This window comes from Xenopus laevis, chromosome 6L (genome assembly GCF_017654675.1).
Source record: "Xenopus laevis strain J_2021 chromosome 6L, Xenopus_laevis_v10.1, whole genome shotgun sequence".
Classification (NCBI taxonomy): domain Eukaryota; kingdom Metazoa; phylum Chordata; class Amphibia; order Anura; family Pipidae; genus Xenopus; species Xenopus laevis.
Window position 1 is genome coordinate 159,028,830 of NC_054381.1, and position 27,556 is coordinate 159,056,385.

The 27,556-nt window shown below is 42.3% G+C and overlaps 1 protein-coding gene across 1 annotated transcript in view; it reads right to left on the reverse strand.

The window, feature by feature from the left end:
* Window positions 1-377: 377 nt before the first annotated feature.
* The window catches only part of tsnare1.L (t-SNARE domain containing 1 L homeolog), a 227,984-nt gene continuing 200,805 nt past the window's right edge, over window positions 378-27,556 (reverse strand). Inside the window, exon 12 of the mRNA XM_041566666.1 lies at window positions 378-760. Within this exon, the coding sequence (XP_041422600.1) occupies window positions 665-760 (96 nt within the window). The 3' untranslated portion in view covers window positions 378-664. The remainder of the gene's footprint in view (window positions 761-27,556) is intronic.

Genomic DNA, 27,556 nt, shown 5'->3' on the forward strand with positions numbered 1-27,556 from the left:
TGATGAGGCCAATGTGTCATTAAATGCAGGGGCCACCATGGGATGCAATGCTGAGGCACAGTTTTATGAATTTCTAGGTCCAATGTGTTGGCTGGGAGCACATTATCATATATTTCAGCGGTCAATGTATCATGGCAGGCTGGTAATTTGGGACCACGGTGTCATCATATATTGTTGTGACCACTTTATCATGAAATGAAGGGGCCACTGTGTGAGGGAGGGCATCACTGTGCTGTCCTATGCTAGTGGTTGAGGGGTTACTGGGAGTCCACAAGACCATTAATGCACATGAATATGTCCATCACACAGATACAAAGGACATATAAAGAAATGAAGGTTTTGTAACTACAATGTACAGGATATCCACTCACTGTGGGTGGGGTTATACAATATTTATTGAGCAATAAGAGTGCAAAGTAGAGAAACAATGGAAGCGTTTGTCCTTAATCTTAACATAATGAAACAATATGATATCATAGTAAATAAATGAAAGGCCTGACCTAACACATCAGGGGTTGAGAGAGATAAATAACTGTTATGAACATGTCAGGATTCCATTAGCAACAGCAACCCCCTGGCAGCTCGGTGCAGGAGAAAGCAAAGCTCAGTAGTACGAGAGCCGGGGAAGGAGAGATCGGCATTCACGCGTGGCACCTGCCGGCAGCTAATTCTTCACGGAGACGACAATGATAACTATGATCACAAAGAGGACAAGGAGTCCGGCGGAGATAAGGCAGCACTTTAGCTTCCTGGCACGTCTCTGAAAGACACAGAAGAAAAGGACAAACACGGTTAGTGGAGAGAAAGGGAACGGGGAGAATACAAATGAAATTCCACATAAAGAGGAAATTAATCAACTGCCACACGTTCTACTGAGCAACGCACACGGCTGCCATTAATGGATCCAGCGATGACACTATTCTTACTATCAATGGAATGGTCTTACTGCATAATGAGGTGAAGCCAACCTGTGCCACCCCAAAACTGCCCCCAAGTATAGCCAGATGGAGTTGAGTATAACCCACACACTTACACACAAAGCCAACTTTTGTCTCCCAAATTTGCCAGCAGACACCATGTAACCAAAGCATGGATATGTAGGTTTAGCTTCTGCATCTCCATTGTACTGCTAGATTCATTCTACCTATAATACTCCCATAGTGCCCCAGCCTGGCAGCTGTAGATAAAATCCAACCTGTAGCTCCCCAGTCTGAACAGCCAACCCGTTCCTCCACTCCAGTTCCAGGGGTATAGGGTTGACTTGAGTTGATAAAGAGGAAGAGTTGGAAATAAAACAAGGGTAGTGAAAGGCTGAACGCTACAGGGTTCTTTTTGGACCTTATTGGCACTTATTTGCACTTTGAACCAGAGGGCAGCTCAGTAAATGAAGCCCAATAAGTATTACCATTCAGGAGCAAGAGAAGAAATGACTAATTAAGAGTGGGATAAGGATAGGATGTTTGGGATAAGGATAGGATTGCTAATTAATACAACGGGTGAGAGTTCAGCGGGAAGGACAAGGTGGCAGGTAAATTAAGAGTCACGGGGTGGTATTCGGATGCCAAACAATAGAGTGAAATCAATGAGATATTTATCATTTATACTATGCGTCTCTCTACCCAACACTCCGTTCTGCCTGTAACAGGAGAAATAAAGGCTGGTTATTATCCCGTAATTCCTTTTTATTGCGCTGGAGTTTCTGCTCAGAGTGTCAGTATTTGGGGTCACAGCTTGTAAGGTCAGATTCCTGCAGACAAATAGCTTGTCGGAGTCTCTTGGCAATGCACTTAAATAAAGCCTGACTATAGCGCGAGGCTCGGCAGATACAAATTCATGTGATTGTAGCAGCTTAGCTTCTCTCAGATATAATGTTCTGCTTTGCCCAAATAACCCCAATTATACAGCTGATTTGGATGCAGGGAGCCCAAGTTCATAAACACCTTGTTGTACCGGGTTTACCCAGCCTGAACCTTTATTCCATTGCAGAAACCCAGGATACTTACAGATAAAGTCTCTATAGTTATTCAGCTTTATCTGTCTGACTCCAATTAAATCCAAGAAAACTGCTTATCCAATGGCTGTAGAGTCAAACAGCTGGGAAAGATTGAGATGATATTGAGGGGTAAGTCTGGCTACAACTGTTCCTCAGCAGATGCCCAAAGTGTCAGCCCACACGCCTACCCTTCCGTAATAAGCCTAAACCAAACCTATCATTCTAGTGCATTTATGCGCAGATCTAATCTACCATCCCCGTGCATGGCCACCCACAATCTTATCATCCCAAGACATACCAAGACCTGGTTGATCTCTAACATTTCAGCCCAAGACAAGACATGAGACTTACTTATGACAAAGCAGGGTATAATGTGCAAAAAAAGACGCAGTCCCTATGTTTTATGCATTTGACACCCTGTCCTGCCTTCAGCACCTTTGAGCACAGGTGGAGCAATAGGACCTGCTTTTCCCCATGGATACGGTGCGGCCTGTAGGCATCCGCTCTCCCATCATTCAGATGCTCAAGAGTCATTCAGTAGCAACCATGGGAGTAAAGAAGCCCTGCCCGAGCTCAAGTGGTAAGGACCTGTCGACACTCTGCACCTAATTCCAGATTCTAGATCCATTGCAAGTCCAGACTACAGCAAGACCCCAGCACTATGGGGTATAATTCTGCATCTGGACTCTTCATAAGTGACCCCTCAATTACGATTTCTGATTCAAGTTGGATAATTACTCTAAACTGTAATTCTAATCTATAGTGAGCCAGTGGATCTTACAATCTAAAGTCCCTATCAAATAAACACATAAGCACTGGGGTTTCAGGCCCAGAGAAGGGGCTACAGGGCACTTGGGAAGTTCAAGAGGAGGAGGAATTTAGATGTTTATGGGCAATATGGCCTCCCATGTGGTACCAGGTATATCTACGATATACATACCTCTGCTAATTCCACAAATCCTTTGCACTATTAACAAGAAATTGTAACCGGTTGTCCTTTTCACCTAAAGAGATTTATATTTTAGGATTAGTGTTCCTTTAAAGTCAGAATTCATCCTCCGTATCGAATGGCAAGTTCCGGCGCGTTAGACTTTATCGTGGTTGATTTTCCCCGTAGCTGTTTTAAAACGAAAAAGTTCTTTGACATAACCACGGCAACAGCCGGTGTGGGAGCTGATAAGGGGGTTTGCTACGGGCCCGTCAGTAACGATGCAATTACACGCTGCTTTTTATACCGGGGACGAGACATGGACAATCGGCTTCTCTCATTACATATGCTCAGCTGTGATACCGGATGCTTACAGGGGAACACAAGAACTGTGCCAAACCGGGCAACGTAGCTAGCACTCGCTGATACACTGCGTGTATGACATACGCCAAGGCAGGGAACCCATGAACAACTGCTTCTGACATTTAGATGATGACATTTAGCATGACTCTCAGATGCCCTGGGTGGCAAATTGGGACATTTCTGGTATCCCGGACAAACCCAATAATTCTATAACCCCACCAGATCTTTAACAACTCCATATCTGAAAAACTATAAGAAAAAACACATAGTTGGAAGCTCTGGTTTGACTTTTGAGGAACATGTACATGGGGGGTGCAGGAGATAGCTCAGGAATGACCAATTTGTCAGCAACTTGTAGCTGCAAAAGAAACATCCGAGGGCTCCTGCGGAGTATAAAATGCATGTTATCCATATGAACACACCCAAAGTGAGAGGGACATGGACCTCAAGGTTGAGCTGCTACACCTACAGCAGAATCTTCTAACTGAGCTTTCAGTCAAGAAGGACCAAATAATGACCTTATGTTCTTCCAGGTTGTTTGTTAATGGAATATGTAAAAAATTGGGCTTGCCCTGATCTAGCAACCAATCAGAGTACGTGTTCAATGGTCAAGTTCACCAATGACAAACAAGGGAAAGTTGTGATCACCACAAATTTTTAAAAATAAATCAATACATATATTGATAATGGGTTTAGTGCAGAGGACTCTTGTATTTGTCTGTATGAATTCTGTGGTCACAGCCTCATTGCACCCCCGCCTAATGGTTTTAAAAATAAGTAAAAAGTAAAAATAATAGTTTATACAGGAGCAGTGGCCATCTCCATGTTGTAGTTCCCACCCAGGTGGTCCTAGCGGTGGCCAATAAAAGGGCAGAAGATAAGGAAGCAGAGCTGACCGGCACTCAAATGGATCCACAAGACCATAGATATTCAGTTAAAAAATTAATTTATTAGTAGAAAAGTTAAAAATATAGCTGCATCTCCTTCCACCCAGGATTATCGGGGTGCTCCCTAGAGACAATTTTAGTTTTGGAACGTTGAGCATAGGACTGGCCATACCAGGGATGAGTGTGACGTAGTTGGCCATCTTAAATATATTGCAATATATGGACAAACAATCCCTGTTTTGTTTAAAGGGATACTGTCATGGGAAATTTTTTTTCCCAAAATGAATCAGTTAATAGTGCTGCTCCAGCAGAATTCTGCACTGAAATCCATTTCTCAAGAGAGCAAACAGATTTTTTTATATTCAGTTTTGAAATCTGACATGGGGCTAGACATATTGTCAGTTTCCCAGCTGCCCCCAGTCATGTGACTTGTGCTCTGATAAACTTCAATCACTCTTTACTGCTGTACTGCAAGTTAGAGTGATATCACCCCCTCCCTCCCCCCCCCAGCAGCCAAACAACAGAACAATGGGAAGGTAACCAGATAGCAGCCCCCTAACACAAGATAACAGCTGCCTGGTAGATCTAAGAACAACACTCAATAGTAAAATCCAGGTCCCACTGAGACACATTCAGTTACATTGAGAAGGAAAAACAGCAGCCTGCCAGAAAGCATTTCTCTCCTAAAGTGCAGGCACAAGTCACATGACTTGGGGCAGCTGGGAAATTGACAATATGTCTAGGCCCATGTCAGATTTCAAAATTGAATATAAAAAAAATCTGTTTGCTCTTTTGAGAAATGGATTTCAGTGCAGAATTCTGCTGGAGCAGCACTATTAACTGATGTGTTTTGAAATAAACATGTTTTCCCATGACAGTGTCCCTTTAAGGATATAGTGCTGCCTTAATCGAATATCGAAGTTGAAGGATTTACCGCAATTAGTTTGATCGAACGAAAAATCGTTTGATCGAACGATGAAATCCTTTGAATCAAACGATTTGAAGGATTTTAATCCATCGATCTAACGATTTTTCTACGACCAAAAAAACATAGGAAAGCCTATGGGGACCTTCCCCCTTGGCTAACATTGTACCTCGCTAGGTTTTAGGTGGCGAAGTAGGGGGTCGAAGTTTTTTTTAAAGAGACAGTACTTCGACTATCGAATGGTCGAATATTCGAACGATTTTTTGATACGAAGTCGAAATCGTAGTCGAAGGTTGTAAGGAAAGTAACAAATTCGATGGTCGAAGTAGCCAAAAAAAAAACATTCGAAATTCAAAGTTTTTTTTATTCTATTCCTTCACTCGAGCAAAGTAAATGTGCCCCTTACTGTAAGTTCACCTTAATTTATCCTGAATTATCAGCAGCACAAGGTACTTAGAAGACTTTTATTCAACCCAAATAACTGTGTAAATTTTCTAGGGCCCCGTCTGTCACACATGGGGGCAAAATTACTAATGGCGTAACTTAGCTAGCGAAGGAGATAGACTCTGGCGGTACTTCGCTCCCTAACGCCTGGCAAAGTTGCGCTCTGGCGAATGGACGTAACTACGCAAATTCACTAAGATGCGGATATTACTGAACGTTACCTCTTGCGCCAGACTTGCCTTCATCACCTCAGACCAGGCGAAGTGCAATAGAGACTTCCTCAAAAAATTGTTGAAATTTTTATAAGTCCCAAAAAATGCTGGCGACTTTTAATTTTTCAGGGTGATAGGCTGAAGAAGAGTGTAACATTTTTTTGGGGTAAACCGCTTCTCCCATACATTTCCTAACATATGGCACATAAACTATACACTGGGCTCATGTGTAGGGCAATATATCAACTTTATTATATTTTATCAAAGGGATACTGTCATCGGAAAACATGTTTTTTTCAAAACACATCAGTTAATAGTGCTGCTCCAGCGGAATTCTGCACTGAAATCCATTTCTCAAAAGAAATCACATGACTTGGGGCAGCTGGGAAATTGAGAAAATGTCTAGCGCCATGTAAGATTTCAAAATTGAATATACAAACATGTGTTTGCTCTTTTGAGAAATGGATTTCAGTGCAGAATTCTGCTGGAGCAGCACTATTAACTGATTCATTTTGAAATTTTTTTTTTTCCCCATGACAGTATCCCTTTAAGGTTCCCTGGATTTGTGTAATGTAATGTATTTGCTACGATATATACGTCCATTCAACTTTAACTTCCCGCCGTATGCAAATTAGCCAACACTACAGCAACTTCGCCAGTGTTCGGTGACCTGGACGCAACTTCGGATTTTAGTGAATTAGCGTTTTCCTGGCGAAGTGTTGCGCTGTGAGCGAAGCCGTCGCTGGCGAATATTCGCAGCTTAGTGAATTTCCCCATCTTGTCTGCAATTAGGATCCAGGTTCCATAGTTTTTACATCCAAGAGCAAATGTTGAAGCAAAGGTTGACATTGCTGCTTGACAAAGACCCCATATACCCAATCCTGTGCCTGCAACAAGAACTACATACATGTACGTGTACGATTAACGAGTTCTGTGTATGTGCATCACCTGTCAAAGTTTAAAAACATGAGAACATTTGAAATGTAAAAGTGCAGAGAGAGAGAGAGAGAGTACGACGCCTACAACGGAGAAATTTCTATCTCGATGCCTCGATAAGGCGATACAGTGGGAACATCTCAAAGGATCATCTGTCATGGCGGCTACATGAAGACATTCCGACATCTACACAACTGTCAGCTCTTTACTAACATCATTACTCACCCAGCAAACATCCCATTGGATAATCAGCCGCACTAGAGCGCCAACATGGCCGCCACGTGGTCACGAGCCTCGCTTTAAATTTAGAACAGCTGTCAGTGGGTAACGAGCATCATTAAAAGTGGAGAAATGCAGAGAAACTGCCAGGAACTAACGAGCACGGTTATAAAGCTGACATGGCCGCCTCCCTATCCCTCGCGTGTATTCAGGCTCTGGGCTATATTAGGAGGCGGCGTAACGTTCCTTTAAAACTAATCACGACCGAGGAGCCGAGGGAAAGTAGATGTTGAGAATATAATTCTGGAAGATGAATATGTTTAAAAAGTTATCCCTGTAAAGAAAGTGTTGCTCCATCACGTCGGCCTATGAAAGGCGCTTTATCAGCGGGATGAGGCCGGTCCCTTCCTGGATTAGCGGCGAATCTCTCATGAAAGGGGAAATACGGAATAAATAATTTATCCTGTAACTGTGGCCAATCAACTCTCTCGTTATCGCGCCTCCTCAGGCTTCTTTATGTGATAAGGGTTTAACATTCCCTTATCCCGTCTTTTCTGTGCAGATCCGCAGCCCGACATCTAGAGAGTCACGGCATTAACACGCACGCGGCTCTCAGCCAAGTGACGGCCCTTTATTAAAGTGACGGCGCGAGGAGCATTGAAGTCGGAATATATAGGAACTCATTTGACTGTTTAACAGGCTCCATTGTTGCACAAATTGTGCCAAGCTTGACAGCCGCGTGTGTTTAATATGATGGGGGAACGTTCTCTCCGTGTATAATGAATTGCTTCAAATGACAGGCTGCAAATAACTGCGACAGTAATCCCAATATACCGGCTCTGTTTCACCTTATTCCCAAAAATAACCCTCTCTTCAATCAGAAACATTATATTGTAACATTGTAATTATATGTTTTCTTCTAGTCTATTAATAAGAATGATTTGTTTTATAAATAGGTTTCAGCGATATCACAATAAAGAGCAATAAGCAGAGTTTATTATTATAAACCCAAAGCCATTGTGAGTTATAGAGAAAAAATGTACCCCCTATTGTAAATGATAAGGATATTAGAAGTCACTGAGGGGTTGTTCTGTGACCATATAAAGGCACAAGGCTGCAGGCTGAGTTATACAGGGAACTCTGAGTATCACTCATGTATTATAAGGGATAATGTACCCCCTACTGTAAATGATAAGGATATTAGAAGTCACTGAGGGGTTGTTCTGTGACCATATAAAGGCACAAGGCTGCAGGCTGAGTTATACAGGGAACTCTGAGTATCACTCATGTATTATAAGGGATAATGTACCCCCTACTGTAAATGATAAGGATATTAGAAGTCACTGAGGGGTTGTTCTGTGACCATATAAAGACACAAGGCTACAGGCTGAGTTATACAGGGAACTCTGAGTATCACTCATGTATTATAAGGGATAATGTACCCCCTACTGTAAATGATAAGGATATTAGAAGTCACTGAGGAGTTGTTCTGTGACCATATAAAGACACAAGGCTACAGGCTGAGTTATACAGGGAACTCTGAGTATCACTCATGTATTATAAGGGATAATGTACCCCCTACTGTAAATGATAAGGATATTAGAAGTCACTGAGGGGTTGTTCTGTGACCATATAAAGGCACAAGGCTGCAGGAACAGTCCCCTAAGTTTGCTCATAGTCTGTACAGAGAGATCCCATAAAACTATGACAGTAGAGGTATTCCTATAGAAGACACCCATGTGTCAGGGTGCTGGGTGCCAGGAATACAGAGGGAGAGAGAGAAGACAATCAATCATTGTGTTACATGAGACAAACTGCCATTTCATGGAAAGCGACGTTGAAGTTATTTTGCCTTATTTGACTTTTCCACTTCACGACTATTTACATAATAAGTTTGTGCAGAATAAGAAGAAGGTAATTTTCAGCGGAGCCGAGCGGATTGAAGTTGCGAGTCAGGACGCGGCTTCTCATTGGCTGCCGGCGTATTGTTCGTTTGAAAGTTTGTCTGGTTTGTGTTGTGTAATGAATTCTGTCAGTCTCAATCGTGCTCTTGTCTTGGGTGCAGGGGAGCGGGCGCATCCTGATTATAAAGCTGCCGTCACTTCTTATTATAAGAGAAAAGCCATTTCGTATGAAGTTTTAAGGCACTTATGAGCCTTCCACTCCTCTCCGCTGCCAACTGATCAGAGAGACAAATACTCGCAGAGAAGCTCACGTTTAATCTCAGTGACTATTCCCGGCTCTTAAAGACAAAGGAACCTGTTGCAGAGACAGACAGACGCTCCATTAATTATACACAGGTATGGGATTCATTATCCGGAAACCCATTATCCAGAAAGCTCTGAATTACAGAAAGCCTGTCTCCCATAGACTCTATTTTATCCAAATAATTCAAATTTTAAAAAAGGATTTCCTTTTTCTGTGTAATAATAAAACAGTAACTTGTACTTGATCCCAACTAAGATATAATTAATCCTTATTGGAGGCAAAACCAGCCTATTGGGTTTATTTAATGTTTATATGATTTTCTAGTAGACTTACGGTATGAAGATCCCAATTACGGAAAACCCCAGGTCCCAATCATTCTGGATAACAGGTCCCATACCTAAATATACTGGGCATGAAATAGATGGAATCCGGAAACAACCACTTTCCCTTTAAGGTTCTCTCTTGGAAACTGTCTGATACGTTCCTCAATATTGTCCTTATCTTCTGACTGGAGCCACATCCCAATGAAGAAGCTCAATGAGATATAAACCCTAATCCTTATCTCCTAAAGACTCCTAACAGCATCCGACTGTAGCGCTATCAATAGCATTTATTAATATGTTTGTGAAGATTCTCATTCATCCAGCTCATGGTATATCTGTAGAAATAAGTCAAATCAAGTCCAGTTATTATGAATTATTTCTAGAGATATAGCATTTATTAATTGTCATTAGACAATCTTTAATTAAACTGTATGGCCAAAAGTATCTGCACTCCCTAAAATGACATGTCCTTAGTCGTAAGTCTCCCCGCTCAGCACCAAATCATAGGAACTGTTTATGGGGATTGTATGGGGGATAAAAGGCAAATAAACCCAACATCAATATGTGTAATGCAAAGAGTTCATTGAACAGGGGTACAGGCACCTCCATTGGTCTCAGAAGCTGGGGAAAGTGTCCTCTGGGGGGATAACTGGCATCTCATCATCTGGCAGTTTGATGGAAAAGTCTAGGTTCCAGGGGAACACTACCTGTCTGAATGAATAATGTCAATGGTGATGTTTGTTGAGGCTGTTTCCATGGTTTTAGCCCCTGGTTCAAGTGAAATCTTAAAGCTACAGGGGACAATTCCATGCTTCCCAGTTTCTGGAACAGTTTAGGGAAGGCCCTTTCCAGTTTCAGCACAATACTGTCCCCATACACACAGCCAGGTCCTACAGAGATGGGAAGAACCCTACTTTACTCAGCCCAGATCTCAACCCAACTGAACCCCTGTGAAATGGACTGGAACCCTGGCTGGGATGGAAGCAACAAGCAGCATCTAACTGGGACCTTCTCAGAAGAGTAAACTGTCAGCTACTCCCTTTATAGAAGCAAAATGAGCCTTGAAGGGGAGCAGAGAAAGGATAAAGAGGTATAATCATGATGTGCCTCTGTAATATTCCCCTTTATGCAAATGTCACATTTATGGCAACTGCTCAATAACCATCAACTCCCCCCGTCTCCACCTGTACTACTGTCATTCACTCGGATGGAAACCACTGGTCGATGTCGGCCTCACATCTCAGGTAGGGAGAGTGAGAGATGGAGCTGAGAGTGGAGCAAGATGGCTACAGTAAATGAAGATGCTTAGGGCAACATGTTTACATAAGAGTAAGATGGAAGCTCTATGGCAAGATGGAGACCAACTTGTGGGCTTGTTATTTGTGTTGGATCATGACTATCTACCCCTACGGAGAGCCTCAAAGTTGCCAGGCCTACTTTGAATGAATAAGTCAATTTTGCTCGACCATATGGAAATACTGACTGGCCTTCAGACAAGGGCAAATTAACTGTTTCGCCCACCAAACTGCTCAATAATCTTGTGCCAATAACCTTCTTGCCTGTAGGTACCAAGCCCAAGTTCTATGTCCAAATTATTTCCAATACCTTGCTAATGCCAATGGGGACCTGTCTCCAGTATCTTCTCTCTCCTAGTGGGATTCTCACATTCACATTGATGTATTCACTGGATCTCTCCCTGTGGATCATACGGGAAGGTATCGCACAACGACTGTAACACTAAGTGTCTCCTTCTATCATGTATCTCCCAGACTTCTGCTTATTTAATCTGCCTCCTTCCCAGAAGCTCCTGTCAATACAATTTCCCTTTATCTATTCCAGTTATGTCTGTATGTCTTTATGCCCATGTTCCTGCTCTGGATACAAACAACGCACCCGAAAACCACTCTACTGAGCCAAACAACATACTCCCGATATTCAGTGCATCCTTACGTCTTCCAGATATCAGGGAAATGCTTCATGTCTCAGTATAAAAATGTTCAAACAGCTATGGGTTTTATATAATATACTTATAAAAGAGTTTGGTAGCTAAATAGGGATTGGTAGCACTAGATAGGTACCTAATATATAGAGACAAGAGGAAAGTGTTGGAAGGGTTACTGTCTGCTCTCTCTCATTTCCCTACAGAAATAGGGATTGGTAGCACTAGATAGGTACCTAATATATAGAGACAAGAGGAAAGTGTTGGAAGTGTTACTGTCTGCTCTCTCTCATTTACCTACAGAAATAGGGATTGGTAACACTAGATAGGTACCTAATATATAGAGAGACAAGAGGAAAGTGTTGGAAGTGTTACTGTCTGCTCTCTCTCATTTCCCTACAGAAATAGGGATTGGTAACACTAGATAGGTACCTAATATATAGAGACAAGAGGAAAGTGTTGGAAGTGTTACTGTCTGCTCAATCTCATTTCCCTACAGAAATAGGGATTGGTAGCACTAGATAGGTACCTAATATATAGAGACAAGAGGAGAGTGTTGGAAGGGTTACTGTCTGCTCTCTCTCATTTCCCTACAGAAATAGGGATTGGTAGCACTAGATAGGTACCTAATATATAGAGACAAGAGGAAAGTGTTGGAAGGGTTACTGTCTGCTCTCTCTCATTTCCCTACAGAAATAGGGATTGGTAGCACTAGATAGGTACCTAATATATAGAGACAAGAGGAAAGTGTTGGAAGGGTTATTGTCTGCTCTCTCTCATTTCCCTACAGAAATAGGGATTGGTAACACTAGATAGGTACCTAATATATAGAGACAAGAGGAAAGTGTTGGAAGGGTTACTGTCTGCTCTCTCTCATTTCACTACAGAAATAGGGATTGGTAACACTAGATAGGTACCTAATATATAGAGACAAGAGGAAAGTGTTGGAAGGGTTACTGTCTGCTCTCTCTCATTTCCCTACAGAAATAGGGATTGGTAACACTAGATAGGTACCTAATATATAGAGACAGAGACAAGAGGAAAGTCTTGGAAGGGTTACGGGCTGCTCTGCTTTATTCAGAAAATGCCTCTGAAAAATATATTTTCCAATTTTCAGCCAAATGTAGACAATTAAGGTTTTGACTGTGTATCGAAATACGAGTTAACTATGTCTTTCTGAAATGATATTCAAAATTAGAGCATGTCATTAAATACGTAATAAGTAAAAGTGCTGGTTTCTTGTACATTATTTATCGGTTTATACACATTAATTTGATATAAAATGATAGAAACAAGTGGAAGCTGCTCGCTGTGTCCCAGTCGGTGGGTTGTGGCTCAGATTGAGGTCTCGGTGCCGCAATGAATGGATTTATTTAACCCTCAGTTTTCCTCGCAGTCCCTGGAATAAATGGTACTGGTTCCCTTGCAAATCATTTCTCGGGCCACAGAAGGCAGTTGCGACGGTTGCTACAGGCACGTTGGACGTAGTTAAACGGCAGTTGAGCCTCTGATCTCCAGGTGACCCCATAACGGGAAGGTTTTAGCAATCGGAGAAATCTAAAATCACAAATGGGTTTCCCAGAAGTCGTTAAACCTAAACTTCTCTAATAATACGAAAAGGTGCGTAGAAAGGCGATTAACCCTCCGGCATCCTGATTCTGGTCTCAGAGACATTTCCATAATAGCCTATTATTCCGGTGACTATTGCATTATATATAAAATATTATATTCAAATTCATAGCATCTCAGGTCCCTTTAAGGATTAAGTAATATAATTATTATGGCAAAAATAACAATATTAAACAGGGATTCCCTAATTTACCAATTTCCATGGCTGCCTCACAAATGGGTCGGGCGACCCTGAGGCAACACCTTCAACAATCGCCCTACACCCCTAAAGTCTATGAATCACTGTTTTAAATTTATTCCCTGAACCTTCTGACGTTCCAGCTCCTTGTTTGTCTCCTGTCCCCAATGCTTTCTGGTCTCCTGGTCCCTTTGGTGACAATGTTGCCCCAAGGCTTCCCCTCAGTCTGGACTAAGTCCACAGGTCACGGTGCCCATGAAACAAAACAACCACAACATAAAAAACCTCCAGACTGGAAAAGACCCTTTTAAACCAAAGCCTGAGTAAATATTTAATTTACATACTAGAGAAAGGACCGGTGTTCATGCAATAAAACACTAGGTTTTCATAGCAGTGTCACAATTGGGTCGGAGACCCAAATGCAAAACCATAACTGGTAAAGTCTATTACAACTGAATCTCTCTGTTTTTTCAGCTTGATCCAACTTTTTGTCTCTCTCATCTACACTGCTTTATGGTCTCCTGACTCATCTCCAAGGGTTCCACCATCTCCATCTGATCTAGTGCATATGATTTCCTGATTCTGTCCTTAACTTTTGCAGCCCAGGGAAAAATAAACAAAAACAACAAACCAGAAAAGATCCGAAAAGACAATGGCAACAATGTTCTATAGAATTTCCCAACCTTTCCAACTGATCAAGTACATAGCAGCCTGATTTCCCTGATTCTCTCCATAAGTTCCATACGTTCTTCAGCCCATGGAACACTAGAGAGGGAACATAAACAAAAACCCCAAACCAGAAAATACTCTACTAAACCAAACCGTAAATAAACACATAAAAGGTTAGCCCTGTGGGGCAACAATGTTCTTTAGAACTTTCCACCTCCTACTTCTGATGAAGTGCTTAGCAGTCGGATTTCCCTGATTCTGTCCATACATTTTGCAGCCCATGGAACACTAGAGACAGAACCATGAACAGAAACACCAAACCAGAAAAGACCCTACTAAACCAAACCTTAAATAAACATATAAAGGAAAACTAAACCCTAAAAACAACTGTGGCTAAAATGGCACATTTTCTTTAGTGAAATTATTGCACGAGGCTAAAGTTTGAGCTTGTCAATAGCAGCAATGATCCAGGACTTCAAACTTGTCACAGGGGGTCACCATCTTGGAAAGTGTCTGTGACACTCACATGCTCAGTGGGCTCTGATTGGCTGTTGAGAAGCTAAGCTTAGGGCTCGTCACTAATTATCCAGCAGAAAACGAGCTTCCCTGGCTGTAATATAAGCTGATGCTACAGGTTTGCTGATTATTCAATTCTGATGCTAATTGCACTGGTTTCTGTGCTGCCATGTAGTAATTATGTGTATTAATTACTAATCAGCCTTATATTGTGACATTTCTATTCTATGTGTACTGTATATTGTGAGTGGCTCCCTAAGCTCAGTAAGTGACAGCAGCACAGAGCATGTGAATCAGTGAATCAGCAGAAAAGAAGATGGGGAGCTACTGGGGCATCTTTGGAGACACAGATCTTTACTGCTAAAGGGCTGTGGTTGCCTTGGGCTGGTACAGAAGCACAAAACATCATGTACAACATTTCTACTTACTTCTTTAGTTAGGCTTTAGTTCTCCTTTAAAGGCTAGCCCTGTGGGTCAATGATGTTTTTTGGAACACCACCCTTTCCAAGAGTTCCACCTCCTACTTCTGATCAAGTGCAAAGCAGCCTGATTTCCCTGATTCTGTCCATGGAGAACCATGAACACCAAACCAGAAAAGCCTCTACAGAAACCAAACCTTGCATGAATATTTAAAGGTTAGCCCTGCCGGACAATGACGTTCTTTAGAACTTTCCAACCTTTCCAAGAGTTCCACCTCCTACTTCTGTCATGTGAATAGAAGGCTGATTTCCCTGATTCTGTCCATAAGCTTTGGGGCCAATGGTACACTAGAGAGAGAACCATGAACAAAAACACTAAACCAGAAAAGACCCTACTAAACAAAACCTTACATAAATATTTCTGATTCTGTCCATAAGTTTTGGGGCCAATGGTAAACTAGAGATTGAACCATGAACAAAAACACCAAACTGGAAAACCTTAAATGACCACTTAAAGTTTAGCCCTATAGGGCAATGATATTCTTTAGAACTTCACACCCTTTCCAATAGTTCCACCTCCTACTTCTGATCAAGTGCAAAGCAGCCTGATTTCCCTGATTCTGTTCACGGAGCCCATGGACACTAGAGAGAGAACCATGAACAAAAACACTAAACCAGAAAAGACCCTACTAAACAAATCCTTAAATATTTCTGATTCTGTCCATAAGTTTTGGGGCCGATGGTACAGTAGAGATAGAACCATGAACAAAAACACCAAACTGGAAAACCTTTAATGACCACAAAGTTTAGCCCTATAGGGCAATGATGTTCTTTAGAACTTCACACCCTTTCCAAGAGTTCCAGCTCCTACTTCAGTAAGAGAACATGGAATGGGTGCTCTGGATATTGGGTAAAGCCAATTAATTTGAAATAAATCATTGCTTTCGGCGACAACATGTTCCAATTCACAGACTAATTTATATGGTTTTATGTTTTAGTCATCAGATCTACAGGTGGTTCCATCACCACAGAACCTAAAAGGGTTTTAATTACAGCGAAGTCGTAGCCATAAGTGCCCGGCAGGTAATCATGTTGCTTTCCTTGATTTACAATAACTAGTCCAGGACTTGTTTACTAGCAGCCGCCGGGAAATTCTATGGCACTTGGCACAGACGCGCGTAGACAGAGGAGCGATAAATAGATATTAAAATGTTAATACCAGATGGGGCAATATAAATAAAAATATAAAAAAATAAAATAACAGATGAAGCGATCCATTTTACCCAAATGTCAAAACCAGATGGGGCAATCTATCCTCTGCACCGGCGCTAATACCAGCTGGAACCATATATTTTCTATTAAAATGTTAATACTAAAGGCGAGTCTTTATGAACTGCCTATAAAGGAACAGTCACATTGTCCAAGGTAATTCTCAGCAAGTCCATAAACGACAGAAATTCTGCTGACTCTTCGTCTATGAATTACTGGTCCCTGAAGCGGCCGGGTAAGAGTTTATTAATCGACTCGCTGTCTCTGTTAATGAAATGGAATCTTAAGGAATTCATGGCCCTTCTCTCAAAATTGCACCGGATTCATGGGACCTATAATCTGGAATAGACCCAAACCCAACTGGTCAAGGCTCTTTATTATAGACCAGCCTACAAATTCAGGCTGCAGTGGAGGAGGCCGCAGAGTCAAGTTGAGGGCGGGGAAAGCGGAAGGAAGAGATTAACCAGAACCCGCCCATGACCCTGACCCGCAGGTAAACAAGTGGGTCCCAGGCCGACCCGCACATCATTAATAGGGATGTAGCGAACTGTTCTGCTGCGAACTAGTTCGCGCGAACTTCGAACGTTCGCGTCCGCCGAATGTTCGCGAACGTTTGGGAACGTTCGCATTTTGAGTTCGCGTTCGATTCGAATACAAGTCGTTCGACCATTCGAATTCCTTCGACCGCTAAAAATCGAACGATTTCCATTCGTTCGAACGATTGTAAGCTTCGACTGCGCCTATAATGAAATGAGCCTTGTATTATCGGCCCCGTATTATGTTTGTTTAGAGGAGACAGGGCGTATTAATCTCGCCGCTCCATCGCATGAAACGCATAGGATAATGGAGGCATGTATTCATTACAGGAAGAGATGTCACAGGGAATGGATCGATGTTGCGGCTTTTCTCGGGGAAACAAACAAACAAAGAAAAAAAACGGCACTTTTTTGTGCGAGACAAAAATGTTTTAGCAAAATGAATTTATTTACAGAAGGCGAAACGAGGGGACGAGAATATATTGTCTCACGTACAAGTCAAGTCGGATAAATGAGAAAAGAAACAGTTGGATCGTATTTGAAAGTCTGTGAGGAAAGTGTTATCGGAGTAACCCTGTCGGAATCACGGCTCGGGGGTCTCCACTCGGAATAGCGGCCAATGGAGGAGCGGAAATCATCAGTTAAATATCCCAGTGAAATCTGGAGAGAGTAGAATAATAATAATGTGGCCTGAGAAGAGAAATGTTACCTTCCGTCCTCACCATGTCATTAACTCAGCAGAACAGATAAAGGATATTCCCAATATTTATTGGAGGAGCTGCTGATTGGGGGAAGCCCTAAGCTCAATGGTTACCCCAACAATGATTGATGATGATCTGCTGGAATATTTTTCGAGTGTTAAAGGAAATGTAAAATTAATTATTGCTCCTCTGAGCACTTTTGCAGTTTACTTTTTTTTTTAGTTTTCGAGATATTGGCAGTTGTTGCACTGCTAATCTGCGTCAGACTGGGGTATCCAGGGCTCACTGGAACTAGCACCTCAGGGACCCCACCCCAGTCGCAAGCTCCTCTAAGTGACTGAGCACCCAATGCCAACCCTGACCCCCACATTGCGTAACTGAAATGTTATAGTTGCAGTTGTGATTGGGGTGGGGGCCTGCCCTGGGTTTTTTTCCTGGTGTCCCACTGGCTACAGTCCTGTACTGGGTTAGGTGCATGTAGAATTAGGAATGCACCAAATTCAGGATTCAACCTTTTTCACCAGCATTCAGATTCAGCCGAATCCTTGTGCCTTGCCAAACTGAATTTGCATATGTAAATTAGGGGTGGGTAGGGAAATCATGGGACTTTTCATCACAGAATTTTTTCCCTTTTTTCTTTCCTGACCCTAATTTACATATGCAAATTAGGATTCGGTATTCGGCCGAATCTTTCACCAAGGATTCTGGCATTCGGCCGAATACCAAATAGTGGATTCGGTGTATCCCTATGTAAAATATCTGCAAAGTGGTTGGGTTTTGGGGCAGAAAGTTGCCGATTATGCGGGCAGACCATGGGTAACCTCCTGGGCAGCCAGATAAGGTGCAAGCTGATCCCTCTTACCCTCCCCTGGGGTTGCTGCAATTTTCTTTCCTTGCCCTGCTGATTCGGCAGACGAGTAACATCACTCCCGGGTCAGAAGTTAACTCTTTGAGGTCTGAGTCAGTTAGGGGAACATATTGGGTGGCGGGTTCAGGTCAGTCCAACTGGACCTATGCAGGACTCTACTGCTGGTCCGATCCGGCTGCTAATAAAAGAAGCCAGTGATACGTATTCAGAGCATTGGCATTAGGCTTGTCTGTCACAATAGAAGCAACCAGCAAGCCAAGCAACACTGTGAGTCACATGCACTGGCTGACACGACTGTGAATACTGAAGATGACATTTCGAGACAAGGGTAAATAACAGGCAATGAAACAAATGTGGCAAAATACAGTAGGAATATCTAAACTCTGCTGATCCGAGGGCTGGTTCCATCTGTTGCTGCTAATAGTTGCACAAATATCACTAAATACACCGAGGAGTGTTTATTTTCCCTTTAGGAGGGGCAGAGGGAAAAGTTGCAGAGTTCCGGTAAAAGTCTTTGCACATTACTGCAGATGAGAGAGAAGTGGGGCAGAACGGGATTTATAGGGATTTAATGGAGACGTTTGCTCCTGTGTGCAGCTGAAATGCACCAACACATTGAGACTTTGTTACCCCAAAGCCCAATCTCAGAAGTTATATAATATATAGATATAATTGTGCAGTACGATTATTAAAGCAGAGGCACAAGGGCAATTACCACCACTTTATAAGCTGCATGTAAGGTAAACCAATGGGAATTGCCCTCTAGTGACCTGAACGCTTATTCTAATGGCCCAACTGGTGTAAAAGTGCACCCCGTTCTCATCTGATTCATGGGTGTTCCAAGGCACAATAATCTCCCTGTGAGCCACTGCCCTTAAAGGGCATGTAAAGTCTAAAATAGAATAAGGCTAAAAATGCTGTATTTTGTATACTAAACATAAACATGAACTTACTGCACCACAAGCCTAATCAAACAAATAATTTATGCTTTCAAAGTTGGCTACAGGGGGTCACCATCTTGTAACTTTGTTATACATCTTTGCAAGACTAAGACTGTGCACATGCTCAGTGTGGTCTGGGCTGCTTAGGGATCATCATAAACAAAGCTGCTTGAGTTCTGCATGGCTGGGAAGTAAGGCGGGGGCTCCCCCTGCTGTTCATAAGTATGATTGTTTCCCTGCTCAGCAGTTAGGGAGCGTCTGACAATTCCTATCCACAGCAGTAAATGAAGGGAGAATTTCACTGCATACAGTCAGGTTTCTTATAAAAACAGTACACATTTTTTAATTAAAGTATATTGGAGATAGGTTTCTTTTTCATTAAAGAAAGAAAAAATGGGATTTAATTTTTCTGCCTTTACATGCCCTTTAAGGTGAATACCTACAGTACCTCTTATTAAAATGTGGAAAATAAGTTGACTTCATGTTTGGATACAAATGGTTACATCCACAGGACAAGTGCAGTGCAGAGCTGAATAGGCTTACACTACTGATGGGCAAGTCGAGTGGGTTTTTGGCCAACTGATTGTCACTTTAGAGGGTAGTGGATAGGGGTCAGGCCTCACTATCTGCAAGCTCAGCTCCTTAATCCTTTCTTGACTTGTTACAAGCCCTTTATCTGATGGCCAAAACTTGTGCCACTGTATTTTCTAAAGGGCCCCCCTCCAGTGATGTCAGACTTGGGCATGTTGGGCAGAAGTATATAAATAAACATGCCATGGCAGGCTGAGTTGGTTTGGATTAAAAAAATCAAAACAAAAAACGACCCTCATCCAACCTAAGACTTAAGGTGGCCATATACTATTAGATCCGATCATTTGGCGAGGTCGCCAAACAAGCGCATCTTAACCTGATGTGCCCACTAACAGCGGGGTGATATCGGGTAAATCTGAACATTCAGCTCTGGGGCTAAACGATCGGATTACAATGATATGAGTGGGTGCAGACGGGTCGCAGGTCAACTAGTGGATGTGGTCATGGATCCAAGAAAATGAAACGTACCCATATCTATATCTGGCGTGATACTGATCAGGGGACCCATCGAAAGTCCTACATTCCAAGAGACGGGTGCCCATTACCTTATATATAAAGCCTAACCAGCTAGTTTAATTCCAGGCACACAGCAAGCAAACAACACAACCCTAAATTCTGCCTGTTGTAGTTATGGGTTATTGGACCTAGAGCGAACTTTTTCCCTAAGAATTATTTCCCTAAAGTTGTCTTCCTCCTGAAATTTGGAAGAAGGCTAAATGTCCCACATAGAGGTCAGCTGAGATGTATGTACCTTAGTCACCCTGCAAGACGAGGAGAAGTCGGTACCTACTGTGCCTTTAAGTTACATTACATGCCATGATCTGGATTCCTCCCAAACAGCATGATACATCAGACAATGTACTGCCATGTTTATACAAATACAAAATGAAGACCAACACATATAAATTCTTCTTAGATTTTAAATTTGAGAAACAATTTTCTTCTTTATACCAAATCCTCTGCTAACGAGCGCAGCTCATCTTATAGAACAGAACTCACTTCCCCTTGTGTATACAATGCAATCATTATTATTTTTAAGGACGGTAAGATAACGGGGACAGAAACGCAACTAATTGTTGTTCTTTGTGATCTCGGAAGCCTCACACAGTTGCCTTTGTATTGCATGCATTGTCATGTTTATTCACAAGCCCATAATTATCCTTGTTGTATAGGTGCCATTGTATGTCGGCCAACGTGAGGTTCAGACGGCGAGTGAGCGCTTGTTAACGGCAGGTGGGAGAGGCCACAACAATAGATCTTTTTGTGCAAATATTACATTTGTCGTAGAATTGCAGCAACAAACAAGACCTTTTGTTACACCACTCCTTCCGTTCATGTTCATATATAGTCTCGGAGATGGAAGAACCAATTGCCAACAAATATGTTGTATCAAATGAAAAGATACCGCTCATCCTGGTAACACTTCTGATCCATGGTACCTGAGTTCTCTCTCTGCCTTCAAAAGTGGAATTGGAATAACCTCCATCAGGGAATGAAAGAGGTGGAGATACCTTGAATCATGGTGGGAATTTGAGGTGTTGCTTATTCATTCTACCATTGGTTTAGCTGTATCTGGACCAGGAGGCTGGGCCAAAGAACCTCATAGTGTCCAGTTAGGATGGGATATTTTGCTCATCCTTTTCGGAGGTTTAAAGACAATTGATAAATGATTTCCAATGGTGAACAATAGAATGTCCATGGTCTTTCATCCACCAAATTCTTCTACTGCGATCAGTTCATCTTGTCTACTGTTCCCCTACATGAATAGATATATTCCCACCACTTACCTATGTAGATAACTTGTGTAGGACACATCCCTAAAATCATATTTGCTTTCTAATGAGATGGGGAACCGGCCTTTGAGCTTGTGATATGAAATTTAGCACAGACTTTGGGTTTCATGGGAGAAGTGAGTCCCATAAGGATGAGTTGGGTTTTTCTTTTAACTACCAACATGGTGGGTCACATTAGCCATCTATAGCTCAGATCCTGGCTGATGAGATTCCCTTTCTTTCTGTTTATTTCCCAGGGGAGGCAATATTTCCTTGCGGTTAAATGAAATAGAAGTGAAATGGATCTTTATGTTAAAAACAAGACAACCTAAGGGTCTCAATTATGACTTTGACGAGTCTTGCTATTATGATTAATCAATGTGACTACAATGAGGGCCTTTTATAGTGATATTTTTGTCATTCTGAATGACCCTAATTGGTAATCATCTACTACTGTATGTTCCCTTTGATGCCTTTGGAAGTCTGTCCTCTCATTTGCATATTATTTTTAAAGCCCTTCCCCTTTTTTACTCTATTGGTTAATTCATCTATTTTGGCTATTGTTGGGTTTAGGGTATGCGTATATCTGGTAGGTGTTCTTGTACAGCCTATAATTAAGTGCCCACTGGCATGAAACGCGTATGGTTATGTATTTATCTATTTTTGAGGAATAAAGAAAGTTCTCAGTTCTTTTACACGCCTGTTTGTGGGATCTGTGAGTGCCTGCTGTTTTTATTTTTTTGGTGAGATTCCCAAAACTGGAGCAGCGGCACCATGAAATTTTAGAGGGACATCTAGGACCCAGGGTGATGTATCTACAGTAACATAAATTTAGAGCACAAACGTGTCCTTCAACCCAGGCATAAGAAAACAAATCGACTCCATTTTGTGCCGAATACCAGGCTGAGGATGTGTTTTTGGGGAGCAAGGAGCGAGAGGACAGTGGGGGGCTCTCACAGAATCTTGACAACCTGGAACAACGAGCCTGGAACTCTCAACAAGTCCCCATTAACACAATGCGAGGGACCGACCCAGCTTCCCGGGCGCACGGCGTTCCCTGGATGAAATGTAATTGGAAAGCATAAAGCAGTGATGGAAATGACAGACTTACAAAGGAATATAATTGGGGAGAGTGCGGTAACAAGGCTGCGCGGGTGATAAGGAGGAAAGACTTTCTGGCAGGGAAAATCAATTTGATTTCAAGCTTTCCCGGATTTTATTCTCATTAGAAATAAGCCATAAAAACCGATTGGTTCTCTGCTTGTTTTCAGCATTAATTCTCCCTCACATTCACATTATATATATATATATATACAGGTATGGGAATTGTTATCCAGAATGCCTGGGACCTGGGATTTTCTGTAATTTGGATGTACATATCTTTAGTCTACTAAAAAACAAACCTAATAGGATTGTTCTGCCTCCAGTAAGGGTTAAGAATATCTTAGTTTGGATCAGGAGTGATGACAGTGTCAGAGCCATAATTCAGAGCTTTCTGGATAACAGATCCCTTACCTGTATGTAAGTGTGTGTGTATACAGTATACACATATAGACACATCCATACATAAACACACAAATCTGTGGCCCTTCAGTTTCTGCATGCTCGGAGAGCTGAAGTACAATGACAGTTGGGGAAGGGAATAGTGACAGTTTAAGTAAGACAGCAGCTGGATTATGGACATTTACTATTGTGTTGGTTCTTAGTCAGTTATGAGATGGCACAACCCATTAGGTAGGGGTGACCCCACTAGCATTTGCTACCTCCCCTATAGCCTGACAATTTGTTATCCCTTTTTTTTAGGGGTCGGCTTTAGGGGTGCCCTGTAATGGTTGTGGCTAGAGTCATTGGGGGTCATTTATCAACAGTGGGCAAATTTGCCCGTGGGCAATAACCCATGGCAACCAATCAAATTGTTGCATTCATTGTTCTACTTGCAGTTGGCTTTAAAAAGCTAATCACTGATTGGTTGCTATAGGTAACCGCCCATGGGCAAATTTGCCCAGTGTTGATAAATGAAGCCCATTGATTCTATTGTGAAAGATAAATTTGCCCAGTTCCCGTGGAATATTTCTATTAATGGTTAAAGGGATGCTATCATGAGAAAACGTTTTTTTTTAAAAAAAACGCACCAGTTTAGGGTATATCTGACCCCTACAGGCTGTCCAAAATGTTCCCTAATGCATCTGATATTTGCTCTCGATGTGGGGGGGAGGTTGGCTCATATATGTATATATTTTGGCAGTGCCCGATTATCCAGCAGTTTTGGAAGGACATTGTGTATTTCTCCTCGGAAGCCCTGGACTTGCCACGAATTTCATCTCCACTGACCTGTCTATTGGGAGAAGCAGAGGACATGGGACTGAACAACTGCACCAGGGTCTGCAATCTCCAGCTTCTTTACTTTGCAAAGAAAGTCATACTTTTGAATTGGAAATCTACTGCCCCACCGTCCCTGTCATTTTGGTTGAACCTAGTTAACTGCTCTCTGCCAAACCAAAAGCTGACATACCTCGCCCGAGGCTGCCCACACACGTTTGATACTATCTGGGGCTTCTGGAGGGCCCACAAACATAACCCAGTCAATATGTTTGGAAATGTGAATTGTTAAAATGCACTGCTTACGACTGATTGCTTCAGTACCTTGTTCTGATCCCTCTATACTCAATCTCTGCTTTTCTTTCTTTCTCTCTTCCTATTCTATCTTTGATTGAAAAATGAAAAATAATAACTTTAAAAAAAAAAAAACAAAAAAAAACTGCATCACTTAATAGTGCTAATCCGGCAGAATTCTGCACTGAAAAACATTTCTCAAAAGAGCAAACAGATTTTTTTATATTTAATTTTGAAATCTGACATGAGGCTAAACATATTGTCAGTTTCCCAGCTGCCCCCAGTCATGTGACTTGTGCCTGCACTTTAGGATGGAACTACTTTCTGGCAGGCTGTTATTTCTCCTACTTAATGTAACTGAATGTGTCTCAGTGGGACCTGGATTTTACTATTGAGTGTTGTTCTTAGATCTACCAGGCAGCTGTTATCTTGTGTTAGGGAGCTGCTATCTGGTTACCCTCCCACTGTTCTGTTGTTAGGCTGCTGGGGGGGGGGAAAGGGAGGGGGTGATATCACTCCAACTTGCAGTACAGCAGTAAAGAGTGATTGAAGTTTATCAGAGCACAAGTCACATGACTTGGGGCAGCTGGGAAATTGACAATATGTCTAGCCCCATGTCAGATTTCAAAATTGAATATAAAAAAATCTGTTTGCTCTTTTGAGAAATGGATTTCAGTGCAGAATTCTGCTGGAGCAGCACTATTAACTGATGTGTTCTGAAAAAAACATGTTTTCCCATGACAGTATCCCTTTAAGAACCACTGGCTCCCATCTGAGTAATCAGACCCAGCAGAGTATTGAACAGAGGAGACAATGGTCACATAAAAGCCCATTACCTCTTCTCCAGGCACAATGTGCTTTCTGTTCTGAAGAGTCTCAGCTCTCACCTGTATCACATATGAAATCCCATGTCCTGACACATTACAGAGCAGAAAGCAAACCAGGAGATGTGTCAGATCTGTAGTGCAAAATAATAGCGGATTTAAACCCCAAACAGGCAAATGGTTATTATCGGCATTACTTGTCCTTTTGTACATAACGGGAATGTGAATTGCTGGCGTGAGGAGAAAGCGTTGGAATAAACACGTATGTAGAGCGGCGCCCTGTGCCGGATTATCTGAGCTCCCGCACACTCGTCCCATTATCACACGAGGCTGTAACTAACAGTTAAAACATTCCTTCTTTTGCATTTTTTCGGCTTTTAGTGTGAGACGTGCAGTAATAATAATAATAATAATGGCGCTGCTGAGACAAAGCACTTCTAGGCGGCGACATTATGATACTGCTCCCGATCACATTATCTTAATGGAAAATCAAACGCAGCTTTAGCCTCTCGTTGTGTCGCTGTAATAGGCAGTAAAATAGAGTCTGACAGTAAGTACAATATATATCTCTGCTCTCACATTACACACAGTCTGGTCCTGTCTCACTGAGAAGCCATTGCCCCAATCACTCACTACTGTACAGAGAAAAGACACCAGCACCATGGTTCTGTTGGACATTTACTATTAATTACATGTATATCAAAGCTGGAGAGTCTGCAAACAGCTCCATGGTCTATCTACAGACTATAAACAAACTTAGGGACTGTTCCTGCTGAATTGTGCTTAGTACAGGGGAATACCTATGTTGCCATAGTTTTATGGGATCTCTCTGTACAGACTATGAGCAAACTTAGGGGACTGTTCCTGCTGAATTGTGCTTAGTACAGGGAATACCTATGCTGCCATAGTTTTATGGGATCTCTCTGTACAGACTATGAGCAAACTTAGGGCTGTTCCTGCTGAATTGTGCTTAGTACAGGGAATACCTATGCTGCCATAGTTTTATGGGATCTCTCTGTACAGACTATGAGCAAACTTAGGGACTGTTCCTGCTGAATTGTGCTTAGTACAGGGAATACCTATGCTGCCATAGTTTTATGGGATCTCTCTGTACAGACTATGAGCAAACTTAGGGGCTGTTCCTGCTGAATTGTGCTTAGTACAGGGAATACCTATGCTGCCATAGTTTTATGGGATCTCTCTGTACAGACTATGAGCAAACTTAGGGGCTGTTCCTGCTGAATTGTGCTTAGTACAGGGGAATACCTATACTGCCATAGTTTTATGGGATCTCTCTGTACAGACTATCAGCAAACTTATGGGACTGTTCCTGCTGAATTGTGCTTAGTACAGGGGATACCTATGCTGCCATAGTTTTATGGGATCTCTCTGTACAGACTATGAGCAAATTTAGGGGCTGTTCCTGGTGAATTGTGCTTAGTACAGGGGAATACCTATGCTGCCATAGTTTTATGGGATCTCTCTGTACAGACTATGAGCAAACTTAGGGACTGTTCCTGCTGAATTGTGCTTAGTACAGGGGAATACCTATACTGCCATAGTTTTATGGGATCTCTCTGTACAGACTATGAGCAAACTTAGGGACTGTTCCTGCTGAATTGTGCTTAGTACAGGGAATACCTATGCTGCCATAGTTTTATGGGATCTCTCTGTACAGACTATGAGCAAATTTAGGGGGCTGTTCCTGCTGAATTGTGCTTAGTACAGGGGAATATCCAAGCCAGTATAGGTTACTGAAAAGTATCTCAACTTATAGGCCACAGGGAATTTCAGGGTTCTGCTCGAGTCCAGTTCCTCAGGATAAAAGTAAGATGAAAGATAAGCCGCTGAAGTATTAATAGGAAAAAGGGAAAAAAATCCTCATACATATTTCAATGAAACACAAAGAAGAGGTGAATAAAAGTATTTACACGCTGGGCATTTTCCTTTGGACAGAGAAGTGGTTAAAGGGCACAATGTGGAGGTTTGTAATATAAATATATAATAAAGGTGCAAGCGGGGGCTGCAGCAATTCTCTATGTTACACAATACGATCGACACATTTCTCCTTTCATACAACTTGCGGCTTCAATAGAAGAAATTGCCGGCAGTTTACAAAACACTGCAGTGTAGGAGCCGACCCCGGGCAGAGCCCAGTCTCATTTAGTCCCAGTTGTCTGGCTCAGTTCTAGTGTCAGTGCCACGTGCCAATGTTCTAACAGCAGGATCCAATAAGTGCAGCACGGGCCGACTAATGAATCCGCGTCACAAACAAACACAATGAATAGGAGAAAGGAGGGGCTCGACTGCAGACATTTCTCCAAAATATTCTCTTCATTACAACTGGAGATGGAAAGGCTGGACCAATGTGCCAGGTCAGGAAAAGGGCACGAATGTGACACAGATGCTCCAGTTAATCCTGATCCATCTGTAGGTCTCAAATGTGCAGTGGTAGGTGTTCCCCATGAATTCATATGTTTTTGGAGACGGAAAGACACGATGGAGAGGGTAGGGCACGATGGAGATGGTAGAGAACGATGGAGACGGTAGGGCAAAGACGGAGACGGTAGGGCAAGACGTCGACGGTAGGGCAAGACGTCGACGGAAGGGCAAGAAGGTGACGGTAGGGCAAGAAGGAGACGGTAGGGCAAGA